Below are 25,395 nucleotides of genomic sequence, written 5' to 3'. Positions count from 1 at the left end.
GCTGGTTCACAACCCGGCTGCTCTACTTCTGATCCAGCTCTCTTCTATGGCCTGGGAAAGCAGTAGAAGATGACCCAAGTCCTTGGGACCCTGCACCCGCGTGGGAGACCTGGAAGAAGCTCCTGGCTTCAGATCGGCGCAGCTACAGCCATTGCAGCCAATTGGGGAGTGAACTGACGGATGGAAAACCTCTCTCCCTCCCTCCCTCCCTCCTACTCTCTCTCTCTCTCTGCCTCTCCCTCTCTCTCTGCCTCTCCTCTCTCTGTGTAACTCTGACTTTCAATTAAATAAATAAATCTTTAAAAAATAAGATAGTTACCAGAGTTAAAGAGAAGTCTTCCATCCACTGGTTCACTCCCTAAATGGCTGCCATGGCCAGGGCTGGGCCAGGCTGAAGCCAAGAGCCAGGAGCTTCATCCAGGTCTCCCACAGGGCGTGAGGACCCGGGCTATCCTTCCACTGCTTTCCCGGGAGCATTAGCAGGGAGCTGGGCCAGAAGTGGAGCAGCTGGCACTTGAACCGGTGCCTCTATGGGGTGCAGGTGCTGCAGGCCAGGGCTGTGACCCGCTGCACCACAGCGCTGGCCCCTGGATTTCCATTTTTAACAGGCTAATATCCAACTGTGGATATGCTACCTTTTTTAGTTTAAAAAATGTGAGGGGCTGATGTGGCTCAGCTGGTTAAGCCATCACTGTGACATCAGCGGCCCATATCAGAATGCTGGTTCCAGTCCAGCTGCTCCCTGCTAATGCTCCTGAGAGATGGGGGCAGCAGACGGCCCAGGGAGGCCAGCAGGGAGCTGGGATCAGGAACTGAACCGGCCCGGGGTGTGGGTGGTTTGCCCCACCCCTAATTCTGTACGATTTTGATGCAGTCAATTGCATATTTTTGGAAATTACCAAAAATTGAACGAGAGAAATGTCTTTATAGTCTCAGTCCATGGTGATGACGGTTGTTGGCCCCTTGTGGTCTGGCCTTTCAGGATTCACGTGTGACTGACGGTGACACACGTGGTGCTGTGTCGCTTGTCGTTTCTAGTGGTTTCTGCGTCATAGCTGAGCTGCTTTTGTTTTCTCCCGACGCAGAGTGGGGAAGATCCCGCCGTCTCTGTACGCCACCTACTGCCACGCCTGCTCCACGGCCGGAGAGAAGCTGCCAGAGAGTAAGGCCCAGGTCGCCCTGGCCGGGACTGCGCTTTCCGTGTCTCTTGGTGCGCGTGTCCTGTGGCGCCTGCCGGGGCTGTTAGTGTGGGAGGGCCTGAGGAATGACCTGCTTACTGGTGCTCGTCTCCGGGGCCGCGCGGCTGTGTCTGCCTCACCACTGCTCGTCTCCGGGGCCGCACGGCTGTGTCTGCCTCACCACTGCTCCTCTCCGGGGCTGCGCGGCTGTGTCTGCCTCACCACTGCTCGTCTCCGGGGCTGCGCGGCTGTGTCTGCCTCACCACTGCTCGTCTCCGGGGCCGCACGGCTGTGTCTGCCTCACCACTGCTCGTCTCCGGGGCTGCGCGGCTGTGTCTGCCTCACCACTGCTCATCTCCGGGGCCGCATGGCTGTGGGATGCGTCTGCCTGCCCCTTGGGGTTCAGGAGCTCTCTGGGCAGCAGCCCCCAGGCCCACCGTGTGGTGCAGAAGTGTGCCTCGTGGGGCTGTTGGCCGACTGCAGCCAAGTCAGAGCATAGGTCAGGCGTCTTCGTGCCTGTGGGGAGCAGAGTCCCAGCCCGAGGTCTTCCATGCGCCAGTTCACTCCCCAGGTGGCCACAGTGGTGGAAGCTGGGTGGATCCAAAGCCAGGAGCTTCCTCCATGGCCACATGGATGCAGGGGTCCCAGCACTTGGGCCGTCTTCTGCTGCTTTCCCAGGCCATTAGCAGGGAGCTGGATCAGAAGTGGAGCAGCTGGCACTCAAGTTGGTGCCTGTGTTTTTTTGGATGCTGGGCCCAGGGTGGAGACTTTCCCTACCACGCCACAGCGCCGGCCCCAGTTTGTGTTATTTGGGACACAGAGAAACGGACTTCTGGCTCACTTCTCAAAGGCTCACAGCAGCTGCAGCTTTCCGGGACAAACGCAGGAAGCCAGAACTCAGTCCACAGAGGAGCTGTGCGGGGGAACCCAGCCCCTCAGCCTCCACTGCTGCCTCCAGGGCGCATACACAGGCTAGAATTGGGAGCCGGAGCCAGGGCTTGAACCCAGGCCCTCAGAGCACGGCTTCTTAACCGATGGCGTGCTGCCGTGCCAACAGCATGTCTCCAGTCCTCTGACAGCCGCAGGGCCAGGCAGGCTGCGTGAAACATCTTGGTGTCTGTTCCCCGAGCCCCGCCTCTCATGAGCACAGGTGGTTTCCTGTGGCCTTGGAGACCCCAGAGACTTCAGCAGGCAAAGGGTGAAGGCCCCGGCACAGCGTGGTTTGCCATGGCCGCCTGGCGAGAGGTGTTTCCCCTTGGCGGAGCGCCCCTCACCCCTGCTCCTACCCCAGGGGCTCTCGGAGTGTTCCTTGGTTTCTGCCGCCCATGCCTATGAGCAGAGCCCGGTGATTTCCGTGTTCAGTGGGCGTGGCCTGCATGCACAGCTCTGGCAGCCCGAGCTTGCTGTGCCTTTAAGAGTATGTCACGTTTCTTCCTTTGTATGACGGTCTGGACAAGTGCCTTTGGCAAACACGTAGTCCGGTTGTCTTCCGCACACCTGTTACTGCGTCGGCTGAGAACCGGTGGCGTCTCCCGGGCACTGGCGCTCCCCTGCTTTCCGTCCGTCTGCTGACTCGGGGTCTGACGGAGCAGTCGCCATCCTCCCGCGTAGCCCCCTCGTCCGGGCTGGGCTGGGGGTTTTCACGATGGATCTGTGATGGCATACACGGCTGCTGTTCTTAAGCTCGTGTGTCAGTGTTAATTAGCCGCTGGCATCGCCTCCTGCTAACCTCTGTCTGCGTGAAGGAAAGCCGTGTGAATGGGCGGTGCCCTGTTGACCTGTGCGAGGCCTCTCTCTCTGTAACAGAGTCCTGTGAGTGTGTTTCCCACCCTGGTTGTTAAAACTGCCTCCCCTCCGCCTAGATGCAGCCCCGGGAAGGGGGACCGAGCCTGGCTGTGCTGAGGAGCCCCTGGGGTCACTCCGAGCTGCACTGGGAGAGCTCAGAGCTGCCATGGCGGACCCCGCCCAGTATGACGGTGAGCACGTGGCTGGGGCAGGTCTGCGCTGTGCGGTGCTATGTTCTGCACACGGTGTGCCGTCGGAGCTCCATGGCTGCTCCGGTGTCTTTCTGTGGTGCAGTTTGGTAGTTGAACTTGACCCCCGCACAAGCTGTCACGAGATCCCTGTGGGATGTACGATGGCGATGATGAGAACGGTGGAGATGGAGATGAGGAGCGCAGAGTGGAGTGACCAGGGCAGGCTGGCCGACGTGCCGTCAGTCCTGCTTCCGAGAGCAGCAGGAGGTTTCCATGTGAGGCCAGTGCCTGGGTTTGGTCATCGTCAGGCCGGGAGCGTGTGCTTCCCTGGGGCGTAGGTGCCGGGGAGCGTGGGCTTGAGATTTTATTGATTCATTTATTTGAAAGGTAGAGTTAACAGAGAGAAAGGTCTTCCATCAGCTGGTTCACTCCCCAAATGGCTGCAGTGGCCAGAGCTGGGCTGATCTGAAGCCTGGAGCTTCTTCCAGGTCTCCCACGCAGGTGCAGGGGCCCAAGGACTCGGGCCATCTTCCTCCACTTTCCCAGGCCACAGCAGAGAGCTGGATTGGAAGTGGAGCAGCCGGGACTAGTACCAGCGCCCATGTGGGATGCTGGCGCCGTAGGAGGCAGTTTCACCTGCTGCACCACAACGCCAGCCCCTGGGCTTGAGATTTTGGGTGGGGCAGGGTTGTGTTGGCCGTCAGTTCCTCCAGGAAGAGGTGGTGGACGGCACGCAGTCCCTTCCTGTTCGTGCTGCATGCCCAGTGTCACGAGGCAGTGAGCCCTGTGTGTGCCAGCAGCCCGATCCCTGTGCTCTCACGGTTACAAGGTCACAGGAGAGGACCACGCCTGAGCGAGCCCTGGGCCACGGCTGCGGCCCGTGGCGGGTGCTGAAGGGCTTGTGTGGCCTCGGCACGGCCTCTGCGCACCCTGCCCCTCACTGTCTCTCCGTGTCAGTTGTGTCTGCCCAGGTGGCTGTGGTCTCTGAAAGGCTGAGTGCGGCTTTGGGCCCCAGAGAGGAGGACGGCATCTTGGAGGCGGCAAAGGTTCAGCTCAGCGTCCTTGCTCCAGAGCTCGAGAGGCGAGAGCAGGAGGTGGGTGCAGGAGGGGCGTCCACCACTTGTTAGGTTGTGCAGAGATCCGGGCCGGCTCTGCTCTGTACTGGCGGGGCCCATCCGGCCCCAGCCCTCATGTGTTTAAAAAATCTTTTAAGAATGTGTGTTCATCTACTTGAAAGGCAGAGCGACAGGTATGAGGCACGGACGTGCACGCACACACACACGTGCAGATCTTCCATTTGCTGATTCTCTCCCTGAATTCTGTACCAGCTGAGGCTGAGAGAAGCCTGGGGCTCGTCGTGTTCTCCAGCGTGGGCATCGTGTGCTGCTCCCAGCCGCGTGGCGGGCGCTGGGCCGAGAGCCGAGCCGCTGGGACTCAGACTGGCCCTCTGATGTGGGAGGCGGCTGCGGCTGCGGCACCCTCGTGCCTGCGCTCGTGTCGCAGGCTGGGTGCCGCTCGGCCTCAGACGTGCACAGCCAGGCTGTGTCAGACGGCTCGCTGCTGTCAAACCCTGGGAACTGCACGGCTGTTCCTGTCGGTCGTGGAACCGGGTGTTCCCAGTTCCTGTCCTGATTCCCAGCGCAGGTACAAGTCCTGCCCTCGCGTCAGCGTTGACGGCGCTGCCGCCCTCGGTGCTGTGTCTCCTCTCAGGCCGTGGACCTCCTGCTCATGTCTTTTTGTCAGAACCTGATGGTGGCCTCCAGCTTTGCACCACCAGAGAGGTAGGGGCTTCGAGTTCCCCGGGGCTCTGGGTGGTGCCAGCGCCCGTTCCTGCCGTGGGGGGCCAGCCGGGGCATGTGGTCAGGCTGCAATGTTGGGGGAGCTGCCAGCACCGTGGCCCCTGCTCTCTCGGCAGGCAGGGCGCCTGGGCTGCCCTCTTCACGAGGACCCTGTGTGGACGCACTCTGCTCCCTGCCACGCTCACGCGGCTGTGCCAGCTGCTTCGTCACCAGGTAGGCTCGCTCCCTTGGGGCCCCTCTGTGGGCCAGGCCGCCCCTGTTGCTTCTCGCTCGTGCCTTGGGAGCCTTGCCTGGGAAGCCGGCTGTCGTTCGCTCTGCCATCTGTCCCTTGTTCTCATTCTAGGGCCCGAGCCTCAGTGCCCCGCATGTGCTGGGGCTGGCCGCCCTGGCTGTCCACCTGGGCGAGTCCAGGTCCACGCTTCCAGAGGTGGAGCTGGGTGCTCATGCCCCTGCCAGCAGCCTCCCCGTCCCTGACTTCTTGGACAGCCTCCTGACCTGCGGGACCGGCGAGTCTCTGCTCTTCTGCCTGAAGTGAGCTCCGCGTCCCCCTCCCTCGCCGCTCTGCCTGGCTCTCGTCTGAGGATAGAAACCCTGTCAGTCTGTTGATTTTCATTTATTTGGAAGGCAGAGCAGCAGAGAGATTGACAGAGAGCTTCCACCCGCGGGCTCACTCCCCAGATGGCTGCACAGTCAGGGCTGGGTCAGGACGAAGTCAGTCACCGTCTCCCGTGTGCCTGCTGGCGTGCACATCGGCAGCACCGGCCCAGGCACTCCGGAATGGGGTGCAGGCGCTCGTGCCGCGGCCTAACCTGTGCACGACGCCCGGCCTCGGTGGTGGTGGCTGCTAAGCAGTGTGGTGTCTTGCGCATCACAAGGTGTCATGCCGGGAGCCGCCCTGGTGGAGCGTCCCTCTGGGCAGGCGTGGGTCTGCCTGTGGTGAGCTGCCTCGCCTCACTCCTCAGTGTTCCTCTGCTGCAGATTCGGAGGGAGCTGCACCAGCAGTAAACCCGTCCTCCAGGGTTTGAGGTCCTCATCCCACTGAGCGTGGGTCTGCGTGTTCCTCGCCCGTGCGTGGAGCAGGGCAGACCAGGAAGTTGACGGTGGGTGCGGAGCACACCAGCGGTCTCTAGTGCTGGGGTAGGGGCGGCTGTGTGCCAGGTCAGCGTGTGCTCTGACCAGCAGGCGGCTGTGGCAAGGGGCGAGTAGGACACGGCCAGCGGGCTCTGCTGGGAGCTGTTGGCCGGTGGAACTGTGGTAGGGACTGTTGTCATCCTGGGGTTAGCCCCTGGTTGCTTGGGCAGAGTGTGTGTGTGGCCAGGTGGCCAGGTGGGCAGTCAGTCAGACAGAGGTTCCGGTGTGAGCTCTGAGCAGAAGCACAGGAAGCAGAGGGAGGCTGTGTGGGAGCAGGCGCTCGAGCCCTCGGGGGCTGGAGTCCCTGTGGCCTGGGGCTGGCCTTGGAGCCCCTCCCCACGTGCGCGTGGGCACAGGCCTGTGCGGTGTGCAGGGACTGGGGGCGGCAGCTGTGGAAAGGGAGGAGCTGGCTCCGCTCGCGGCCCGTGAGAAGAGCAGGAGCTCCCGACAGGGCAGCGAGGGGACACACAGGGGAGTGCCTCTCGTGGCAGGGACACTAAGAATGGCACGAGGGTTGGGGCCAGCACTGGGATATAGCGGGTCAAGCTGTCGCCTCCAACGTCGGTATCCCATTTTTGTGCCGGTTCAACTCCTGGCTGCCCCACTTCTGATCCAGCTCCCTGCCAATGCACCTGGGAGAGCAGTGGGAGATGGCTGAGGTCCTTGGGCCCTGCACCCACGTGGGAGACCCGGAAGAAGCTCCTGGCTCCTGCCTGTCCCAGCCCTGGCCTTTGCAGCCATTTGGGAAGTGAACCCCTGGATGGAACAAAGATTCGTTCTCTCTCTCTCCCTCTCTCTCTCCTCTGTAACTCTTTCAAGTAAATAGGTAAATCTTTAAAAAAATGGCACGAGAGGTCTTCAACAGGTTCTTGGAAAATGCACATTTTGAATAATTGTATGAATTCCAAATTGTGTTATACAGAAATTAGCTTTTAATTCTAGTATTTTCTTTTCTTTTTTTTTTTTTTTTTATTTATTTGACAGAGTTAGACAGTGAGAGAGAGAGACAGACAGAGAGGTCTTCCTTCCGTTGGTTCACTCCCCAGATGGCCGTTACAGCCTGAATTGCGCCGATCCGAAGCCAGGAGCCAGGTGCTTCTCCTGGTCTCCCATGCGGGTGCAGGGCCCAAGCACCTGGGCCATCCTCCACTGCACTCCCAGGCCACAGCAGAGAGCTGGCCTGGAAGAGGGGCAACCGGGACAGAATCCGGCGCCCCGACCGGGACTAGAACCCGGTGTGCCGGTGCTGCAAGGCAGAGGATTAGCCTAGTGAGCCGCGGCACTGGCCAAACTTATTCTGCAGCTCACAGGGGTCACATTTGCACGTTCTAACTCCTGTTCTGTTTCCAGGTTCTGCACGGCAGCGATTTCTTACTCTTTGTGCAAGTTTTCTTCCCAGTCACGGGATGCTTGGTACAGCTGCTTGTCTGCAGGCCTGATAAAGAAGGTAGGTCCCCGGGCTCCGGGTTTCCATCTGTGAGCCCTGGGCAGCCCCGTGCTTCTGCTGCTGTTCCTTCTGTCCCCTGCGTGAGAACTGGGCCATGAGATGGCAACAGCATTATCCCCCCTCCTTAAGGAAGCAGCTACCCCGTTAAGACAGGAGAATCGAAAGGTCAGTGCTTAGAGAAAGTGTCTGCATTTCAAGAAAGCTTCCCATCGCGCTCGTCGTAGACGCTGACCGCAGTTCTTAGGACAGGTTTGTCCGAGTGTCCGTTGCCACCAGTGTGAGACAAGCCAGCGTCGTCGTCTTGTGTGTCAGAGGCTTCCTGTCAGATTCCCTTCCCTTCCCTTCCCTTCCCTTCCCTTCCCTTCCCTTCCCTTCCCTTCCCTTCCCTTCCCTTCCCCTCCCCTCCCCTCCCCTCCCCTCTTTCTCCTTTCTCCTTTCTCCTTTCTCCTTTCTCTCTTCCCTCCCCTCCCCTTCCCTCTACCCTCCCCCTCCCCTCCCCTCTTTTCTTGGTATGATTTATTTACTTGGAAGGCAGAATTACAGAGAGAAAGAGAGATCCATCTTCCATCTGCTGCTTCACTCCCCACATGGCTACAACTTCCGGGGCTGGGCCAGTCCACAGTCAGGAGCCAGGAGTTTCATCCAGGTCTCCCAAGTAGGTGGCAGAGGCCCAAGCACCTCGGCCACCTTCTGTTGCTCTCCCAGGTGCTTTAGCAGGGAGCCTGATCAGAAGTGGAGCAGCCGGGACTCCAACCAGCCCTCAGAGGGGTTGCTGGTGTCGTGGGTGGTGGCTTAACCTGCTCTAGCACAGTGCCGGCCCGGGTGTGGAGACGCGGAGAGGCCTGGCCCTCTCCCTGCTGGCCTCACTGGTGTTGCTGATCAGACTTCCTGGCCCGTGAGCCCAGTGCAGACGGCCTGGCAGGGGCCGGCAGGAGCAGACCAGCGCCAGCCTCCGGGAGGCAGTGTTGGTTGAGCAGTTGTGCCTCAGAAGGTCTAGTCCAACCCCCAGGGCAGTTCGCGTGCTCCGGGAGAGGGTGGAAGAGGGCCCGACAGGGCTGCCTGTCACGGTCTTGGCCGACCGTCCCTGTCTGTTTCAGTTTCAGTTCGCCGTGTTCAGACTGTTCTCAGAGTCCCGAGAGCCGCCCTCTCAGGAGGGCACAGCCGGCTTCCCCTGGAGCGCCGCGCAGCGTCCTGTGGACTGGCAGAGAGCCGCCCTCTCTCTCTGGAGACAGCGAGCCCTCCAAGAGCTGTTGAAGGAGAAGCAGTTCCGTGTAGGTGCCCGGCCGTCCTCTGTCCCACTCCTGGTCCTGTGTCCCGAGAGGCGCCGTCAGCCACGGGTGCAGCTGTAGAGGTTAAGGGAGCACCCTGCTGGGCTTGCCGTTTCTCTCAGCCGGAACTTAGGGGTGAATGATGTGTCTCACGTGTGTCTGCTCGGCTCTGTGATGGGCCTGGCCCTGCTGCCATCCGGGTATTTGCCTGGTGGCTTGGTCTTTATTGGAAAAGTCTCTGTTGCTTCGATGTGTCTTGTTGTTGCTGACTACGTCCGTCAGTCATACTTGAGCAGAGGAGCGGGGAGCAGCGTGCACCTGCCGGTCCCCGTGCCCTGCCTGGCTTTGGCTTCCCCAGTGGGAGCCTCCTGCATGGTGTAACCTCCAACGTCACATTGGAGGTTATTCGTGTGGATTTAGGGGACTTTTAAACAGGAGGTGTGCTACTGTGAGTGCTGCAAGCACATTGCTTATTACATCAAGATCTATTGTTTGGTGGTTTTCCCAACTCAGTCAGGGTGTTGTCTTGTCGCTGGTGCTGCTGGTAATTACGTGATGAGGATCCGGTACCTGTTAGATCAGGCGACCTGGCGCATTTACCGGGAAGCAGCGGCAACATTTGCAGTTGGCGTCCTTCAGAGCTAGCACTGTGAAGTCTCTGCATCTCGTTTCTCAGGGCTCAGTGCGAAGCACAAGGCGGCCTCATTTAGTCCGTGGAAGAGCACGCCGCCTGGTTGAGATTCCTAACCTGAAGTCTCTGATCATAGAGCAGTTTCATTTAGAATTTTTGAATTAGGGATGCTCAGCCGGTAACATGCAGTTGGATGTTCCAAAACCCAGAAAGTCCCGAAATCCGACACACCCGCGGTCCCAGCGCTCAGGCTCCGGGTGCCCAGAGGTTGACTGAGCACGGAGCACACACCTCATCGTGGTGCAGGGACGAACCGTAGACGGCACCCAAGTGGGGTGTTGTGTCTTCAGGACTGTACTCCGTGCTCTTCTCTCAGTTAACTTACAGAGACTGGTTACAGCTGGAGCTGGAAATCCAACCTGAAACTGATGCGCTCTCCGACGCAGAAAGGTAAGGGCTTAGAGAGAGCTGCCCTCTGGAACCATCGCAGGTTCCTGCATTCCGTCTTTTTCTTTCTCCTTAAGACTTACTTATTTCAAAAGGAGAGGGACCAAGAGATCTTCCACCCACTGGCTCACTCCTGGAATGGCTGCTGCAGCCAGAGCTGGGACTCCTTCCCGCTCTCCCGCATGGGTGGCTGTGCTGATCCAAAGTTAGGAGCCAGGAGCTTCTTCCGGGTCTCCCACGTGGGTGCAGGGGCCCAGGGACTTCGGCCATCTTCTGCTGCTTTCCCAGGCCATAGCAGGAGCTGGATCGGAAGTGGAACAGCCGGGACTGGAGCTGGTGCCCATGTGGGGTGCCAGCACTGCAGGCGGCGGCTTTACCTGCTACGCCACAGCGCCTGCCCCTTTAATGACCATTTCTTAACCCCGCAAGTCCCTGTTAGCTTGAGATTGTGTTTAGAGGTGTTCCCGGGATGTCTTACTTTCTATTGGGTTCCGCATGTCTTGCTTGTGTCCTGACAAATCGGGGCGATGAGGGTGAGGACACCCCTCTATCACCTTGCTTCCTCGGCCCCTCCTGGCGCACTCTGCGGAAACGGCTCACGGCGTTGCTGGCCGCAGTGTCATCGCGACCTTTGCTGACACAGAGCCACCCCTGTCCGCAGCTGCTCGGTGGTCTAGTCTGCACACCGGCTTCTTCGGGGGGCCTGTGGGTGGTTCAGGCGTCCTAGGGTGACTTGTTGGACGCACACTCGGCATGAGCGGATCTGCTGACCGCCTGCCTGGGTCACGGAGGTGCCGCTGAGACTGGGCCAGCAGCCCCTTCCTCACCCTGGGGTCCCAGGCCCTTGGTCCCTCCCGGTGTACCCGGCCGACCTCGGGGAGGTGGAGCATTCTCAGAGCTGACGCTGTTGTCTACTGTTGCAGGCAGGACTTCCACCAGTGGGCGATCTACCAGCGCTACCTCCCTGAGCCCTCTGCTGCCGGGGGCTGCGACGGAGACCTGGAGGTGGCATGCACGGTTCTCGTCAGCGTGCTGATGGACTTCTGCCGGAGGTCAGTGGCGCCGTCGCGGAAGCATCCTGCTTTCCATCGTGGTGGTTACGGGAGTGGGGCGTGTCTTCCAGTGGGCCGGCTGCCTGAGTCTGGTGTTGTGCCCAGGTGTCGATTGTCACAGGGAACAGCTGTGTCTTGGTCAGCTGGACCCTGGCGTGAGGGCCAGCTGGGCAGAGTCGCGCTGTTAAGTAGTCCTAGCACAGGAAGTCCGCCTGTGCGTGCTCATGGGTTGTCTTCATTTACTTGCGTCTGTCTTACAAGTTCTTCCAATATCATTTTGTAATTTTCAGTGTATAAGTCTTATGCCTCTTTGGTTAAATGTGTCCCAAAATATTCTTTATAATACTATTTTTTAAAGATTTATTTATTTCAAAGGCAGAGTTACAGAGAGGCAGAGGCTTTGGGGACAGGGTCTTCCATTGCTGGCCTCAACGGTCAGAGCTGCGCTGATCTGAAGCCAGGAGCCAGGTGCTTCCTCCAGGGCTCCCACGCAGGTGCAGGGGCCCAAGACTTGGGCATCCTCCACTGCTTTCCCAGGCCATAGCAGAGAGCTGGATCAGAGTGGAGCAGCTGGGATATGAACCAGCGCCCACATGTGGTGCTGGCACTGCAGGCGGCAGCCTTACCTGCTACGCCACAGCTCCAGCCCCTCTTTTCAATACTATTATAAATGGAATTAAACCTTTATTTCATTTTCTGATTTTTCATTGCCAGCTTATAAAATACAGCTGATGTTTGTGTAACAACTCACTGAGCTTACTGGTGAGTGATGGTAGTGTTCTACGTGTGGCTTCCCCAGGTTTTCTGTGTGTAGCTGCGTCACCTGTGAACACAGCTTGTTGGGCTTTCTCCTTTCCAGTCTGGGTCCCTCCAGTGCAGTGATGGAGGTGGGAGAGCAGGCAGCCTCATCTTGTTCAAGATTGTAGAGAAAAAACTCGGTGAGAGCAGTGGGTGGAAGCTCCTGTCTCTCCCGTTCTCTCTCTAACTCTGCCTTGCAAATAAATAAGTAAATCTTAAGAAAAAAAAAAAAAAACATTTCTTTGCAAGGCAGAATTACAGAAAGAGTGGAAGAGACAGAGGGACACTGATCTTCCACCCACTGCCCAAAGGAACACAATGGCCAGGTTTGGGCCAGGCCGAAGCCAGAAGCCCAGAACTCCATCTGGGTCTCCCACGTGGGTGGTGGGGCCCAGGCACTGGGGCCGCGCTCCGCTGCTTCCCCAGTCTCAGCAGCAGGGGGCTGATGGGAAGTGGAGGGGCAGGACTTGGTGGCCGCGTTGCAGCACAGCCCCGCCTTGGAACGCAGGCGCAGCTTGGCTGCTCACGTACATAACGTGTTTTAGTTGTTGGGTCTGGGTCGCCGGTGCTTAGGCTGCGGTGTGGACTCCTTGCCCGTCGCCCCAGCACCACAGAGCACTGAGGGCGCCTCCGCTGTGTTTGTGTTTCAGCCGGGGAAGCTCTGCCGGGGCCCTCGGTGGCCGCACCGGGAATCGGGACGTTCTCTCCAGGCTGCAGGTGAGGAGGGCCGCTGCTGAGACCCCCGCTGTCAGGGTGGACTCCACAGCGCGTCAGTGCAGACACCAGCTGTGGCGCTGTGGCGTCTCCCAGCTCTGGGGCACATAGGAGCCTAAGAAGGTGCCGGCTCTGGGGACCTCGGCTGCCCGCTGGGTGCTGGGTGCTGACGGGTGTGAGCAGTGCTGTGTCTGGGGTCCTCACAGCGAGAGGGGACTGCTGCAGGGCGTCCCTGCTCCGCCCAGGCCTGCCGGTGAGCTCTGGCTCGGAGCGAGGTGACCTCCTGCCTGCATGTGACCCTACAAAGCCCATCTGCCCCCTGCGGGGGACTGCAGGGCCTCAGTCACCGTGGTCACACGTGTGGGAGTCCTGCGGCTGTTCTTGGAGCACTGTTGAAGGAGATGGGTGGGGGTGGGCACCGGGGGGAGTTACACTGGGAGATCTACTCACTGATGTGAGTGCTTTGCCCAGAGAAAGACCCAGGGCGAGAGCCTGACCCCTCACCTTTTTTTATTAAATTGTGAGAGCTCTGATCCGTTAGTTTATTCCCCAAATGCCCATAGTGGTGGAGCAGGGGGGCTCAGAGTCAGGGACTCAGCAGGTGTCCTGCCCGGGTGGTAGAGGCCCTGCTGCTTGCACCCCCAGCCATCCTCAGCCGTCCTCCCTGGATGTCAAAGGAGAGAGCCAGGGAGGCAGCCGCAGCCTGCGTGCGGGCTCGGGTCACACCAGGTCGGCTGTGACGATACGCGGGCTCGGGTCGCACCAGGTCACACTGGGTCGGCCGTGATCACGTGGGCTCGGGTTGCACCAGGTCACACCGGGTTGGCCGTGATGACACGCGGGCTCGGGTCACACCGAGTCGCACCAGGTGGGCTGTGACGACACGCGGGCTCGGGTCACACCAGGTGGGCTGTGACGACACGCGGGCTCGGGTCGCACCAGGTGGGCCATGATGACACGCGGGCTCGGGTCGCACCAGGTGGGCCATGATGACACGCGGGCTCGGGTCGCACCAGGTGGGCCATGATGACACGCGGGCTCGGGTCGCACCAGGTGGGCCATGATGACACGCGGGCTCGGGTCGCACCAGGTGGGCCATGATGACACGCGGGCTCGGGTCACACCAGGTGGGCCGTGACGACACGCGGGCTCGGGTCACACCGAGTCGCACCAGGTGGGCCGTGACGACACGCGGGCTCGGGTCACACCGGGTCGGCCGTGATGACACGCGGGCTCGGGTCACACTGGGTCGGCTGTGATGACACGCGGGCTCGGGTCACACTGGGTCGGCTGTGATGACACGCGGGCTCGGGTCACACTGGGTCGGCTGTGATGACACGCGGGCTCGGGTCGCACCAGGTGGGCCATGATGACACGCGGGCTCGGGTCACACCAGGTGGGCCGTGATGACACGCGGGCTCAGGTCGCACTGTGTAGACACTGGGTCTGCTGCCCACTGAGTGCCTGCTGTGTGCGTCCTGCCAGAGCCAGGCCTCCTCGGGCTCCCGCAGGCTCGTGCTCTGCCCACGCCCTGCCTGGGGGTCCCTCGCCCCCGCAGAGACGCTGGCTGGCTTGTTCCTCCCGGCTGCTGGCCCTGCTTCCCCACAGCTTGACTGTTGCTCCGCCCGTCCGCGAGTCGGGCTCCATGGGCACTGCTGCTCCCCCTCCCGGAGCTGCGCGTGCGAGATGCCACGGGGACGCGGGGGGAGTGGTGAGTGCACTGTTGAGGAGCTCCTTGGAGGCTTCCAGAAGAGGGAGCGCGTCTGGGCAGACGCAGCACCTGCCAGGTGCTCGGAGCCTGCTCGTGGGCCCCACACGGGGCTCCCAGCGAGGTGGCGAGGAGGGTGCCGACACTGGCCCGGCAGCATAGGTTTTGAGTAGTTGTGATGTTCCCTCTGCCAGACTCAAACTCAGGCTTGTTCGCAGAAGAGAAATGGTGGTGGTGGTATATTTAAAAGAGGAGGACATGGGACCAGTGCTGTCGCCTCCTGCAATGTCGGCGTCTCAAGTGGGCGCCGGTTCAAGTCCCGGTTGCTCCACTTCCTATCCAGCTTCCTGCTAATGCTCCTGGGAAAGCAGTGGAAGATGACTGCAGTCCTTGGGCCCCTGCACCTGCGGGGGAGACCCGGGAGAAGCTCCTGGCTCCGGCTCCAGCCTGGCCCCGCCCAGGCCATTGCGGCCATTTGAGGAGTGAACCAGCAGATGGAAGCGCGCTCTCTTTCTCTGTAACTCTGCCTTTCAAATAAACAACTTTTTTACTCCTTTGAAAGATAAAAAGGACGGGGTGGGTGTGTGGCGTGGGGCTAAGATGCCACTTGGCACCTGCGTCCCGTGTGGGAGCGCCTGGTCCCAGTCCCCAGCTCCTCTGCTTGCAGGATTTGAATGCATTTTTTTTTCTTTTTCTTTTTTTTTTTTTTTTTGAGGATTTATTTATTTTATTTGAAAGGCAGAGTTAGAGAAAGAGATCTTCTGTCTGCTGGGTCACTCCCCAGATGGCCATAATGACCAGAGCTGGGCTGGGCCAAAGCCAGGAGCCAGGAGCTTCCTCCAGGTCTCCCACGTGGGTGCAGGGCCCAAGCACTTGGGCCGTTTCCCACTGCTTTTCCAGGCCATCTGCAGGGGGCTGGATCGGAAGTGGGAAGTGGGTGCCATTTGGGATGCCAGCATTGTGGGCGGCGGCTTTCCCTGCTGTGCCACAATGCCGGCCTTGAGTGCACTGCTAAAGTAGAATTTGGAACATCCTTCGGCACGTAAACTCTTCAGAGCTGTGAACGTCATTAAGAGAGTCGTGGAAATGCGGAGCGAAGGGTGCTCACGGTTGTGCCAGTGGATGCCTGCCCGGCCCTGGCTGAGCCCTCCAGGAAGAGTGGCCACAGGCGCGATGGGGCTGAGAGCAGCAGCCAGCCCAGGGTAGTGGGGGCCGCACTGAGCCGTCCCTGCCCTGCACACATGCTCACGGGGACCCCGGAAGTGGGAGGGGTGCAGGCTTACCTGTAGCTGGATCCATGCACTCCATGTACTTTGCTCTGTGAAAAGTGACTCCCAGTTAGAAAGCTCATCCCACTCCTTTCTCCTCTTTCCCAAACACACCTCTCGGGGTGTCCAGGGGGGCCTCGCAGGGGTCCAGTGGGGCCTCTCGGGGGTCTAGTGGGGCCTCACAGGTGTCCAGTGGGACCTCGCAGGGGTCTAGTGGGGCCTCACAGCTGTCCAGGGGGGCCTTTCAGGGTGTCCAGTGGGACCTCGCAGGTGTCCAGTGGGGCCTCGCAGGGATCCAGTGGGGTCTCACAAGTGTCCGGGGGGCCTCACAGGGGTCTTGCCTACGTCTGGGCTTGCGATAGCTCAGAAGCCCAAGATGGACAGACGTCTTGGCCTTGTTTCTCAGGAACTGGCCATTGACCTGGAACTGCAGCAGGGCCCAGCGGTGCCCCCTGGCCACGCCCCGTCTCGGGGCCACTTCCTCTACGCAGTCTTCCGCGGCAGGCTGCAGACTCTGGCGAGCAGTGGGGACGTGGCTGCCAGACTGGAGAGAGAGCTAGAGCTGCTTCTGTGCAAACGGTAAGCCGGCCGAGCCTGGCCAGCAGCACCCCTCGGCGTCCCCCCACTGCGTGCTGGCTGCGCTCGGCTCCCCAGTGGGTCTCATGGGGAGCAGATTGGCCCTGGATTAAGTCTTCCCCGTGGCCCCGGGAATCCTGTAGTTGAAGATGTAGTCAGAATAAGGAAAGCTGGACGAGGGCGTTTGACCCCTGCCCCACGCTGGAGGGCCTGGGCTTGACTCCCCCTCTGGCTCCTGTGCCAGGTTCCTGGTGGTGTAGACCCTGGGAGGTGGCTCCTGCCACCTCTGTGCAAACGTGGATTGAGTTCTTGGTTCCCAGCTTTAGCCCAGCCATTGCAGGCTTTTGGGAAGTGAACCAGCACATGGGAGCTCTGTCTCTCTCTGACTCTGAAAGATGCTCACTGTAGCCAGGTTTTTTTTTTTTTGGGGGGGGTGGGGTGGGGTGCGGTAAAATTTATTTAGAATTTGGAAGACAGAGTTACAGAGAGGTAGAGGCAGAGAGAGAGAGGTCTTCCATCCGATAGTTCACTCCCCAGTTGGCCACAACGGCTGGAGCTGAGCCAATCTGGAGCCAGGAGCTTCTTCCAGGTCTTCCATATGGGTGCAGGGACCCAAGGACTTGGGCCATCTTCTACTGCTTTCCCGGGCTGTAGCAGAGAGCTGGATCAGAAGTGGAGCAGCTGGGACTCGAACCAGCGCCCATATGGGATGCTGGCACGGCAGACGGCAGCCTTACCCGCTGTGCCATAGCACTGCTCACTGCAGCCCTTCTTAAAGAGAGTGAAACGGTTTAATTTTCCAGTTAAAGGCCATAGCGTGGCCGTCTGGTGACTGTGCAAGTGTTACAGTTGTGTTGGGGGGAGGGAGCACATTGTACATGTCTGCAGGGGCCCTGCCTGTGCAGGAGCTGGGCACAAAGGCCCGGGTAGGGACGGGGGTTGCAGCCCGGGCCCTCTGGACCCGAGGAGGGCGTTGGTGCCACGCCTGAGCCCCTGGGAAGGAGGCCAGGTGACTCGGCCTGCGTCGCTGACATGGCCCCTTCTCTCCAAGGATCCTCCTCCACCTGCCCCCATCTGTTCTCATCGGCAGCATCCAGGCCGAGCAGCCTGTTCCCCGCCACTGCGAGGAGTTCTTCCACCTGGTTAACTCCGAGCTGGTAGGTGCCGTGCGTGTCGACGGGGGAGCGTGCCGGGAGCTCCGGGCAGGAAGCCGAGGGCAGCCCCTGTGGCCTCCGGTCACCCTGACCTCGGGCTCTCCAGGAGGGAGATGGGAGTCAGGTGGGAAGTGGGGCCCAGAGAGCTGAGGGAACGGATGCACAGCTGCAGAGCCGTGCACAGTCGGGACAGGCGGCCCGTGCGCCACGGTCAGCCGTGCGTCGAGGCCTCGGGAGTCTGGACCCCGGAACGTGCAGCTCATTCTGCCTCCGCTCCTGCTCCTGTTGGGAAGTGGGCGTGCACGGGCGCCCTGCGGTGAGATGGCGGCTGCTGCTGGCTGCCAGGAGGCCCTTTGCACACCCAGCCCCTCGTGAGGGGCACCCTGATCTCAACCAGATCTTAGCAGAGGTGCTGCCCCCGTGGCTGCGCCCGCTTCAGGGACTGAGGGGACAGCCTAGCGCCGCTGTACCGCTAGAAAAGCGCACAGGACAGGTGGTCGAACCTCGGTTCCGTCTCAGTTCCGTAGCAGGAAAGCAGAGACGAGATGTACCCAAGTGGGTTTTCTTCTGTCTCCCGAGGGGCACTGCTTGGTTAGCCGAGGACAGAGAGGGGAGAAGTGGCCGGCAGTGCGGTGTCGCCCTCAGCCCTGTCTGGAGGGGCGCAGAGCAGTGGGTGGACGAGAGGCGCTCTGACCGTGCGTCTGGGCCCGCCCCCGTGACCAGCCCGTCAGGCCAAGGGTTTGCTGCAGTCGCAGCTCCTGCTGGGCTCAGCAGGGGCCCTGCGTGCTGCCCTCATGCCCGTGACCCACCTGGACTCCCTGCCGGCCTGTGGAACTGTTTTTCAGAGAAACTTCTCCCACGGAATCAGCCTGACCCACGACATCACCCTCCACTTCTTCAGGGTAAGCTGTCTCCGTGGCACCCCGTGGCTGGACCTTCTGTCAGGTCCTGGGCTCTCCCGGGCGCGGGTGGTGGGAGACTGCTGAGCCCACGGGAAGCCCTGTCTCGCAGGGGCTGCTGAGTGCCTGCGTCCACAGCAGAGAGCCAGCCCGAGTGGCCAACCTGACCCTGACTGAGTGCCAAAGCCACTGTCCCATCATTCTGACCTCTGCTCTGGTAGGCTCGGCCGTCCTGTGGGGTGGTCTTGGGATGAGTAGGCACCCCGTGGCCACGTGGCACCTTGTCACCACGTTCATTTCTCGCTGGGTCTCCATCCCAGTCATCGTAGTTCCACAGTTGGAAGTGTCAGCCCACAGCAGGTGAGGGGAACGAGTCTCCTGGACTGTCCCCAGCCCCCGGGACCCCCGCCTCGTGTCCCTCCTGGTCCTCACCGGGGGTGCCCAGAGACCATGAAGTGTTGGAAAGGAGCGGGGGTGTGGTCCCAGCATGCGTGGGCCGCGTCTCGGGGCTGGAGCGGAGAGCTGCCTCAGCTCCTGCTGCGTCTGTGGCCTCCCTTGTGGACACTCGCCTGACCTCCATTCTGGGGTGGGTGTGGGGGAAGAGGTGGCCGGGTTCCTGCCGCTGCCTTCTGTGGGAGTCTGCCTGCCGCCTACTGTACCGCGTCTGGGTGGGTTCACTGTGTGTGAGCTTTGCGGTTTTCAAACACTGCTTCTTAGCAGGGGGTCCTGGAGGACCGCCACGCCCACAGCAGGCACAGAGTGGGTCCCACTCGCGGCACGTCAGGGGACAAGGGCTTCCCGTCTGTCCCGAGCCATGGCACTGCTCTGAGCATTGGGGGGTGCGCAAGAGGGCGTCTCGGAAGTTAGAGCGACTGAATGTGAGCCGCCGGATCCCGGCTGTGACTTGCCATCTGCCCAGACCCCCGTGGCCTCTCGAGAATCTCATAATTGGGGCAGCTAGGGGCGTCCAGGTACAGCCACCCTTATCTGCTTCCTGGTTGTCTTCCCTGTGAGTCGTGGTGGCCAAGCCTGGAGCCGGTGCTGTGTGCCCAGTGGAGGAGATGCTTCCAGGACTGCCTGCCCCAGGAGCTGCGGAGGCTGCAGGAGGCGCGGAGGTTTGCCAGCGAGTGAGTGTGCGGGCGCAGGACAAGGGGCGGCTGGGCTGGCTCCTGGGAGAGGGGGAGGAGCCAGGCCCCACGGGCCCACGTTTGAGCTCAGGAAGGTGTTGGGAAAGACTGGTCTCAGCAGTTCCATTTCAGCTCAGCTTTTTCTGCCGGCCTGTGCCGTCTCACCTCCCCACCAGTGCAGGGGGACCAGGCGGGGGGCGAGGACTGGCAGCGTCGCAGCGCACCCCAACCTGGGGACTGACACAGCTTCCTGTCCCAGGGAAGGGCTGGCCCCCACCAGCTTTGCCTGCAAACGATCCTACAGACGAGGTGGTTGAAAGGTTCTTAAAACTATTGCATCGTGTCACTAATTTCTGCCAGGTTTTCAACCTGCTGTTAAGCCATCAGATGCCACAGTAGAACTGGGCCCTCCTTGTCCTCTGTCCGGTTGTGAGGCCTGACTGGTCACAGGGCCTGCTCAGCCTTTTTTAAGAGCACGCACGTTCCATCTGCTGGTTCATGCCGCACCCCAGCCGTCATCCACTCCCTCCGAGTTCGTGTCAGCAGGAAGCAGGGAGTCTAACCAGCACAGCCCAAGTGGTGACCACTGCGGCACCACACACGCGTCCGAGGCCAGGCCATGTCCTGAGAGCTGGGGCTGTTTCTGTGACCCTGCCTCCCCTCTCTGAGAAATGCAGCCGCGGCATAGTGGGTAAAGCCACCACCTGCAGTGCCGGCATCCCATGGGCGCCAGTTTGAGTCCCGGCTGCTCCACTTCCGATCCAGCTCCTGCTGTGGCCTAGGAAGGCAGTAGGAGATGGCCCACGTCCTTGGGCCCCTGTACCCGCATGGGAGACCTGGAAGAGGCTCCTGGCTCCTTATCGGCACAGCTCCGGAGTGAACCAGTGCATGGGAGACTTTCCTGTCTCTCCACCTAACTCTGCCTCTCACATAAATAAACTTTAGGGGTGGGGGCAGCGCAGCCTTGGGGCTCACAGGTGTGGGGACGTCTCTCTCCCCAGCTTCCTCTCCTCCGACAGTGCTTCCTCCGCACCCAGCCCTGCCTGGGTCTCGGCCGCCGCACTGCACGTGGCCCTCACACAAGCAGGGAAGGACGACGCTGGGACACGACTGAAGCAGCTGGGCGGCGAGAGGGAGGAGGTAAGACGTGCTGCCCGCCGAGGACTGGCGTCGGCAGGGACCCTTGGCCAGGAAGCTGGGTGGGCTCCGGGCAGCACTGGGGTGTGGGACGCGGGGGTCCCCGCCGTGCCTTAGCCCCCGCCGCAGCACCGTGTCCCCCTCTCCTCGAGGTTTCTAGTTGTTCTCCAGGACACGTGAGGTGTGCAGTGCTTGTCACTTGGTGAAGCCGAGGTAGAGGTTTTATAGGGCTCCCTCGAGCTCACTTAGGTAAAACACCTCCCATTTCTGTCCTCTGTGCTTGTTCTTGGGCTCACAACCCAGTGTACGTCAGCCACTGTCTGGTACCTGCTGTGCTCCCGTGGCCGTACCCTTGATGTGTGTGCCGCTGGGCACACCCCGTGAAGGGCACGCTCAGCGCACTCAGGGCAGGGGCTGAGGACAAAGGCAGCGCCGGCTGCACCCATGGGCAGGGCCTAGAAAGCCCCTGGCTGCCCACTGCTTCCCCTCCCCACGCACCTCCCTGGTAGGGACACCCAGGGTATTGCGTCCTACAGGCCACGGCTTCCTGAGGAAGACGTGGAGCACGGAGATGCACCGGTGCCTGAGAGCCAGGGCGTGCAGCCCACGTCAGCTGACCTGAAAAGCAGCTCACAGCAGAGATACCCTGCTCTGCAGGGATTGCTCAGGGCTGTTGTTAGAGGGGGCGTGAGTGGAGCCAGAGCCTCAGGGCTCAGATGCTGCTCAGTGCACAGGAGCGCCGTCCCGGCGACGCCCAGCTGAGCTCACAGCAGTGGAACATGCTCTTGGTTAAGTGGGAACATTTTTTTTTAAGATTTATTTTATTTATTTGAAAGAGTTAGAGAGGTAGAGACAGAGAGGTCTTCCATCCACTGGTTCACTCCCCAAGTGGCTGCGGCGGCTGGAGCTGCACTGATCCAAAGCCAGGAGCCTGGAGCCTCTTCCGGGTCTCCCACGCGGGTGCAGGGGCCCAAGGACGTGGGCCATCCCCCACTGCTCTCCCAGGCCACAGCAGAGAGCTGGATAGGAAGTGGAGCAGCCGGGACTTGAACCAGCGCCCATTTGGGAGGCTGGCGCTTCAGGCGGGGCTTTACCCACTGCGCTACAGCGCGGCCCCAGTGGGAACCTCAGAGGGCCCCCTTCCGGGACGTGGGTCCCAGGTGTATGACGGTGTCAGGGCAGAGCTGCTACGCCTTTCACAGAAACATGTTTTCACCAGCAGCTGATGGTTTCCCTCTTCTTCTTCTCTCTGATGGGCCTGCTCTCCACACGGCTGACCCCAAACGTGAGTCGGTGCTCTCAGGTCTGGTGGCACCGGGGGGGGCGGGAAGCTGAGTCGCAGCACTCGGACGTGGGGTCATCAGCCACGGGGCACAGCGGGCTGGGCAGAGCCCCCTGTACCGAGGGCTCCTGTACCCACCCCACTCTCGGTGAGAGGCGAGCTCCGGCAGCCCTGAGCCAGCCTCAGCATCTTCTCCCCTGGGCCACAGGGCACTGCCGACCCCCGGAAGGCTCTGCATGTCTGTGCGGAGATCCTCCTGTGTCTGGAGCAGCGGGGGATACCCTGGCTGGGGCTCTTCCAGTTGACAGAGGCGGGTAAGACCCTGCGCTGGCTCGGAAAGCGGACGCTGGGTCCCTCTGACGTGGCCAGCAGCCGCAGCAGCTTGTCGGGCTCTTCACAAGCAGGCGGGACGCACCTTGCACACTGTTTTCAGTGTATCTCCCTGCTAAATTGATAGCACCTCTGGTTTCACTGGGACAGATTGAGTGAAAACTTAATAAAAGCTGAAGAATTTATTGCAGAGCGGGGGCAGCACCCGCAGGCCTGCCGTGTGCAAGAGGGAGGGTCTGCCTCCAGCAGGAAGGCACCCCCCCCCTCCAAGCAGCTGCGTCCTGCAGCCAGGCGCAGGCCTTCCCACACCCCCAGGGAGCCCCCAAGAATGACTGGGGCAGAGACCGCCAGGGAACTGACGGACCCCCCCCAACACTGCAGATGCCGGGCTGGGTCGCCTCCTCCTCCGCGTGGCCCCAGATCGGCACACCAGGCTGCTGCCGTTCGCCTTCTACAGGTAACTGCCCGCTGGGCTGGCGTGTCGGCCCTACTCAGAGGCTCCCGTCCCGGGAAGGGCTGGCGTGGCGCTGGTCGCTCAGGCGTCCAGCGCCCTCCCTGTGCTGCCACTCACCTGTCCACCTGTCAGTCAAGTGGCACCTCCCGTGTTGGCCTCCAGCCTCCTCCCCTACTGGCGGGACGCCACCGCGGTCAGGGAGGCCGCCTTCCTGCGTGTCGCTGTGGACATGTACCTGAAGCTGCGCCAGCTCTTCGTGGACGGGGAGACGAGTGCCGTGGTGACCCCAGCCAGCGGGAGCCGGGAGCTCCAGGAGCAGGCAAGCACTCCCCCCGTGGCAGGTGGCAGGCTCCCTCCGAGGCCGGGCAGGCTGCAGGAGCCCTCTGACCCGCAGCCCCGCCGTCCTCTCCAGGGAAGCCCTGTGGAACTGGTAACAAAAGCTCGCGACTTTCTGCTGCAGTTGATACCGCAGTGTCCCAGGAAGAGCTGCTCAGACGTGGCGGAGGTAAGAGGGCGTCTGGCGCCCGGGGCAACCTGTGGGCACGGGCGCACGGCCGAGCCCCTCACCAGCCAGCCCTTCCCTCGGCACCCCTGAGCGGGGCTGAACACGTGTTTTCTCACAGCTGCTGGCCGGGCGTGGAGACTGGGACCCCGAGGTGAGCACCGCCCTTCTGGGCAGGCAGCCGCTGACCGTGGCAGACCCCAGCCTCTACCGCGAGCCCCAGCTGTTCTGACTGGACCCGGCACCTTGTGAATAGTTTGTCCCAGCCTAGGGCGGAGCTTGCGTCGCACGTGTCGCACTGGGAAGTGGATTACAAATCTCCTGAATCGCTTTAGTGGAGAAAAGGGGCAATGGTTTATAGTCTGGCGCCCAAGCCGCTACAGTGTGGGATGACAACAAACCACTGGCCCACAGCAGAGGGCAGAAGGGCTGCGAGAGCTCTGCACAGCCCCACAGCCCCACAGGCCCCACAGGCCCCACGCCCACACGCGGAGCGGAGGTGGGGGGTATAGATAGCATGGGTTCCCAGGGAGCGGGCGTCCTGCACCCTGGGGTGCTGTGTGCAGTCCCCCGTACCCCTGCTGCCTTCAGGCTGCTCACAGGCCCTGCGGCCCACGTCGGTCCTCAGGTGGGCTCAGGCTTCACGGCCTGGCCTTCCGTGGTCCCAGAGGGGTGTGGTGGCCCGGGTGGTGGCTCTGCCTCCAGGGGCAGGGCCTTGTCCTGGGTCTGGGTCAGAGGATGTACCATGGACATGTGCACGTTGAGGTTGTGGGCCTTCTCGAAGCGCCGGCCGCACTGGTCGCAGGCGAAGTCCAGCTCAGTCTCTGCCTTGTGTTTGGTCATGTGGTACTTGAGCGACGCCCGCTGCCTGCACTGGAAGCCACAGACCTCGCACTGCAGGGGCTTGGCTCCCGAGTGGCGCATCTGGTGTACCAGGAGGTGCTTGCGCTGCTTGAAGGTCTGCCCGCACTCGTCACAGATGTAGTTGCGCACCTCTGCAAGACAGGCGGGCGGAGGACCGGGGCTGGCGCCAGGACCGAGAGCAGCCGGGCCCAGGCAAGGGCCTCTGCAGCCCGGAGAGAGGGCCTGTTCTAACAGACTTCCAAACTGCTCGAAAATACTGCCTATGTCCAGCCTTCCCTTGTACATTCCAGACGTCTGAACAGTTAAAATGCAACAGCCCGGATCTCCTCCCAGGTGTCTGATGCGGGCGCCCGCGCTCTCCCAAGGTGCTGCGGCAGCACAGGCGGGACTCGGCCCGTCCCCACCCCTGGTGACTGGGCAGGCAGAGGGAGGGGCCTCCCATCTGCTTCACCCAGACAGCCCCAGCAGCTGTGGCTAGACCACAAACTCCATCCTGGGGGTCCCAGGCACATTACCGGGGGCTGGATCGGAAACAACGGCCAGGACTCCTGCCCAGCTGCCCCTCGGATGTGGGACGTGGCTGTCCCGGTGACAACCTGACCTGGTGCACAATGCCACCCCCTCAAGCTCAGTTTCAAGACCCCTTCATGAGCTCCGAAGCCTAGAGACAGGCAGTCAGGAGAGGCTTCACGGAGGAGGCATCCCAGCTCTAGACGTCTCCATGTTACATGGATGTGGACAGCACAGGGGCAGGGGAGACTGTCTGTAACTGGGGGCACAGGCTGTGATGACCTGTCCAACCAGTGCGGACGGGGCGTATAAATGGCTCCATCAACTTGTGGAAACAAGCCAGTTCCACGCGGGGCACACACGCCCCACCGCAGTGTGCCGCCCGCACGTCTGTGCAATACCTACAGCAGCTCCCCAGACTCCTTCCAAGACCTGGATCTACAGTGTCTCGGGCACTAGAGAGCAGGTGTGACCGCCGGAACTGGACTGAGACGCACGGCTGGAAGAACATAGCCCAAAACACGACTGCATCGGGAGACCCGCGTGAGAACACTCAGAGCAGAACAGGAAAGCCGTTCACTGGGATGCGTGAGAGCTGATGAAGACGACTCTGGGGTCAGCTGTCAACTCCATGTTGGCTGGGCGGCAGAATAGCTGCAGTGGGCCCTCGGTTAGCGGGCCGGAGCGCGGCCCAGGACTGCTGGCCTCACGGACGGCACGGACAGCAGCAGTGCCTGTGTCACACAGCACGTCTACGATGCAGGAACCACACAGCTAAGTCACGCGGGCTCCGGTGGGCGCCTGCATCCACGTCGGCGTGCCTGGCTCACCTCCTGCCTCCACCCTGGGAGACAGCAGGTGCTGCTGCTCAAGTACTGGGTCCCTGTGCCCACAGGTGGAGTTCCAGGCCCAGCCTGGTGACCAGCAGACGAAACAAAGGTCTGTCTTTCACACTCTGCCTTCCAAATAAACTTTCACCATCTTAGGCGTTTCTCATTTTTCAGTTTCTATAATGAACATGAGCTATTTTCTAATCTGAAAAGGGTTCTACAATGTATCTGATCAACTCCCAGAAGTGCACTAGAGTTTCCTGTGCTGTCAGTTTTCATGACTTTGAACCTAGAGACCATACCTCAGGCAGGA

General features: G+C 61.2%; 2 protein-coding genes across 15 annotated transcripts in view; one reads left to right on the top strand and one right to left on the bottom strand.

Moving 5' to 3' along the window:
* FANCA (FA complementation group A) overlaps positions 1-25,237 on the top strand; it is a 57,807-nt gene extending 32,570 nt beyond the window's left edge. For 2 of the 12 annotated variants that reach the window (XM_070062857.1, XM_070062849.1), the window contains exons 20-39: positions 1,086-1,162; positions 3,041-3,154; positions 4,112-4,248; positions 4,865-4,935; positions 5,070-5,166; positions 5,297-5,484; positions 7,435-7,531; positions 8,629-8,802; positions 9,807-9,880; positions 10,801-10,929; positions 12,378-12,444; positions 15,824-15,996; positions 17,045-17,150; positions 17,993-18,049; positions 18,159-18,263; positions 19,061-19,173; positions 20,175-20,313; positions 21,530-21,906; positions 22,304-22,695; positions 22,789-25,237. In XM_070062857.1, the coding sequence (XP_069918958.1) occupies positions 1,086-1,162; positions 3,041-3,154; positions 4,112-4,248; positions 4,865-4,935; positions 5,070-5,166; positions 5,297-5,484; positions 7,435-7,531; positions 8,629-8,802; positions 9,807-9,880; positions 10,801-10,929; positions 12,378-12,444; positions 15,824-15,996; positions 17,045-17,150; positions 17,993-18,049; positions 18,159-18,263; positions 19,061-19,173; positions 20,175-20,313; positions 21,530-21,906; positions 22,304-22,695; positions 22,789-23,036 (2,935 nt within the window). In that variant the 3' untranslated portion in view covers positions 23,037-25,237. Of the gene's footprint in view, positions 1-1,085; positions 1,163-3,040; positions 3,155-4,111; positions 4,249-4,864; positions 4,936-5,069; positions 5,167-5,296; positions 5,485-7,434; positions 7,532-8,628; positions 8,803-9,806; positions 9,881-10,800; positions 10,930-12,377; positions 12,445-15,823; positions 15,997-17,044; positions 17,151-17,992; positions 18,050-18,158; positions 18,264-19,060; positions 19,174-20,174; positions 20,314-20,846; positions 21,448-21,529; positions 21,907-22,303 lie in introns of those variants that run through there. The other 10 variants (XM_070062859.1, XM_070062858.1, XM_070062856.1 and 7 more) reach the window with 10 other exon arrangements.
* Positions 21,113-25,395, bottom strand: part of ZNF276 (zinc finger protein 276) — a 32,925-nt gene continuing 28,642 nt past the window's right edge. For all 3 annotated transcript variants that reach the window (XM_070062861.1, XM_051830025.2, XM_070062862.1), the window contains one exon: positions 21,113-23,873. In XM_070062861.1, the coding sequence (XP_069918962.1) occupies positions 23,503-23,873 (371 nt within the window). In that variant the 3' untranslated portion in view covers positions 21,113-23,502. The remainder of the gene's footprint in view (positions 23,874-25,395) is intronic.

The sequence above is a fragment of the Oryctolagus cuniculus genome, chromosome 18, assembly GCF_964237555.1.
Source record: "Oryctolagus cuniculus chromosome 18, mOryCun1.1, whole genome shotgun sequence".
In the NCBI taxonomy this organism is placed as follows: domain Eukaryota; kingdom Metazoa; phylum Chordata; class Mammalia; order Lagomorpha; family Leporidae; genus Oryctolagus; species Oryctolagus cuniculus.
Note: the sequence above shows the minus strand (reverse complement) of the source record. Positions and strands in the feature narration are given on the sequence as shown.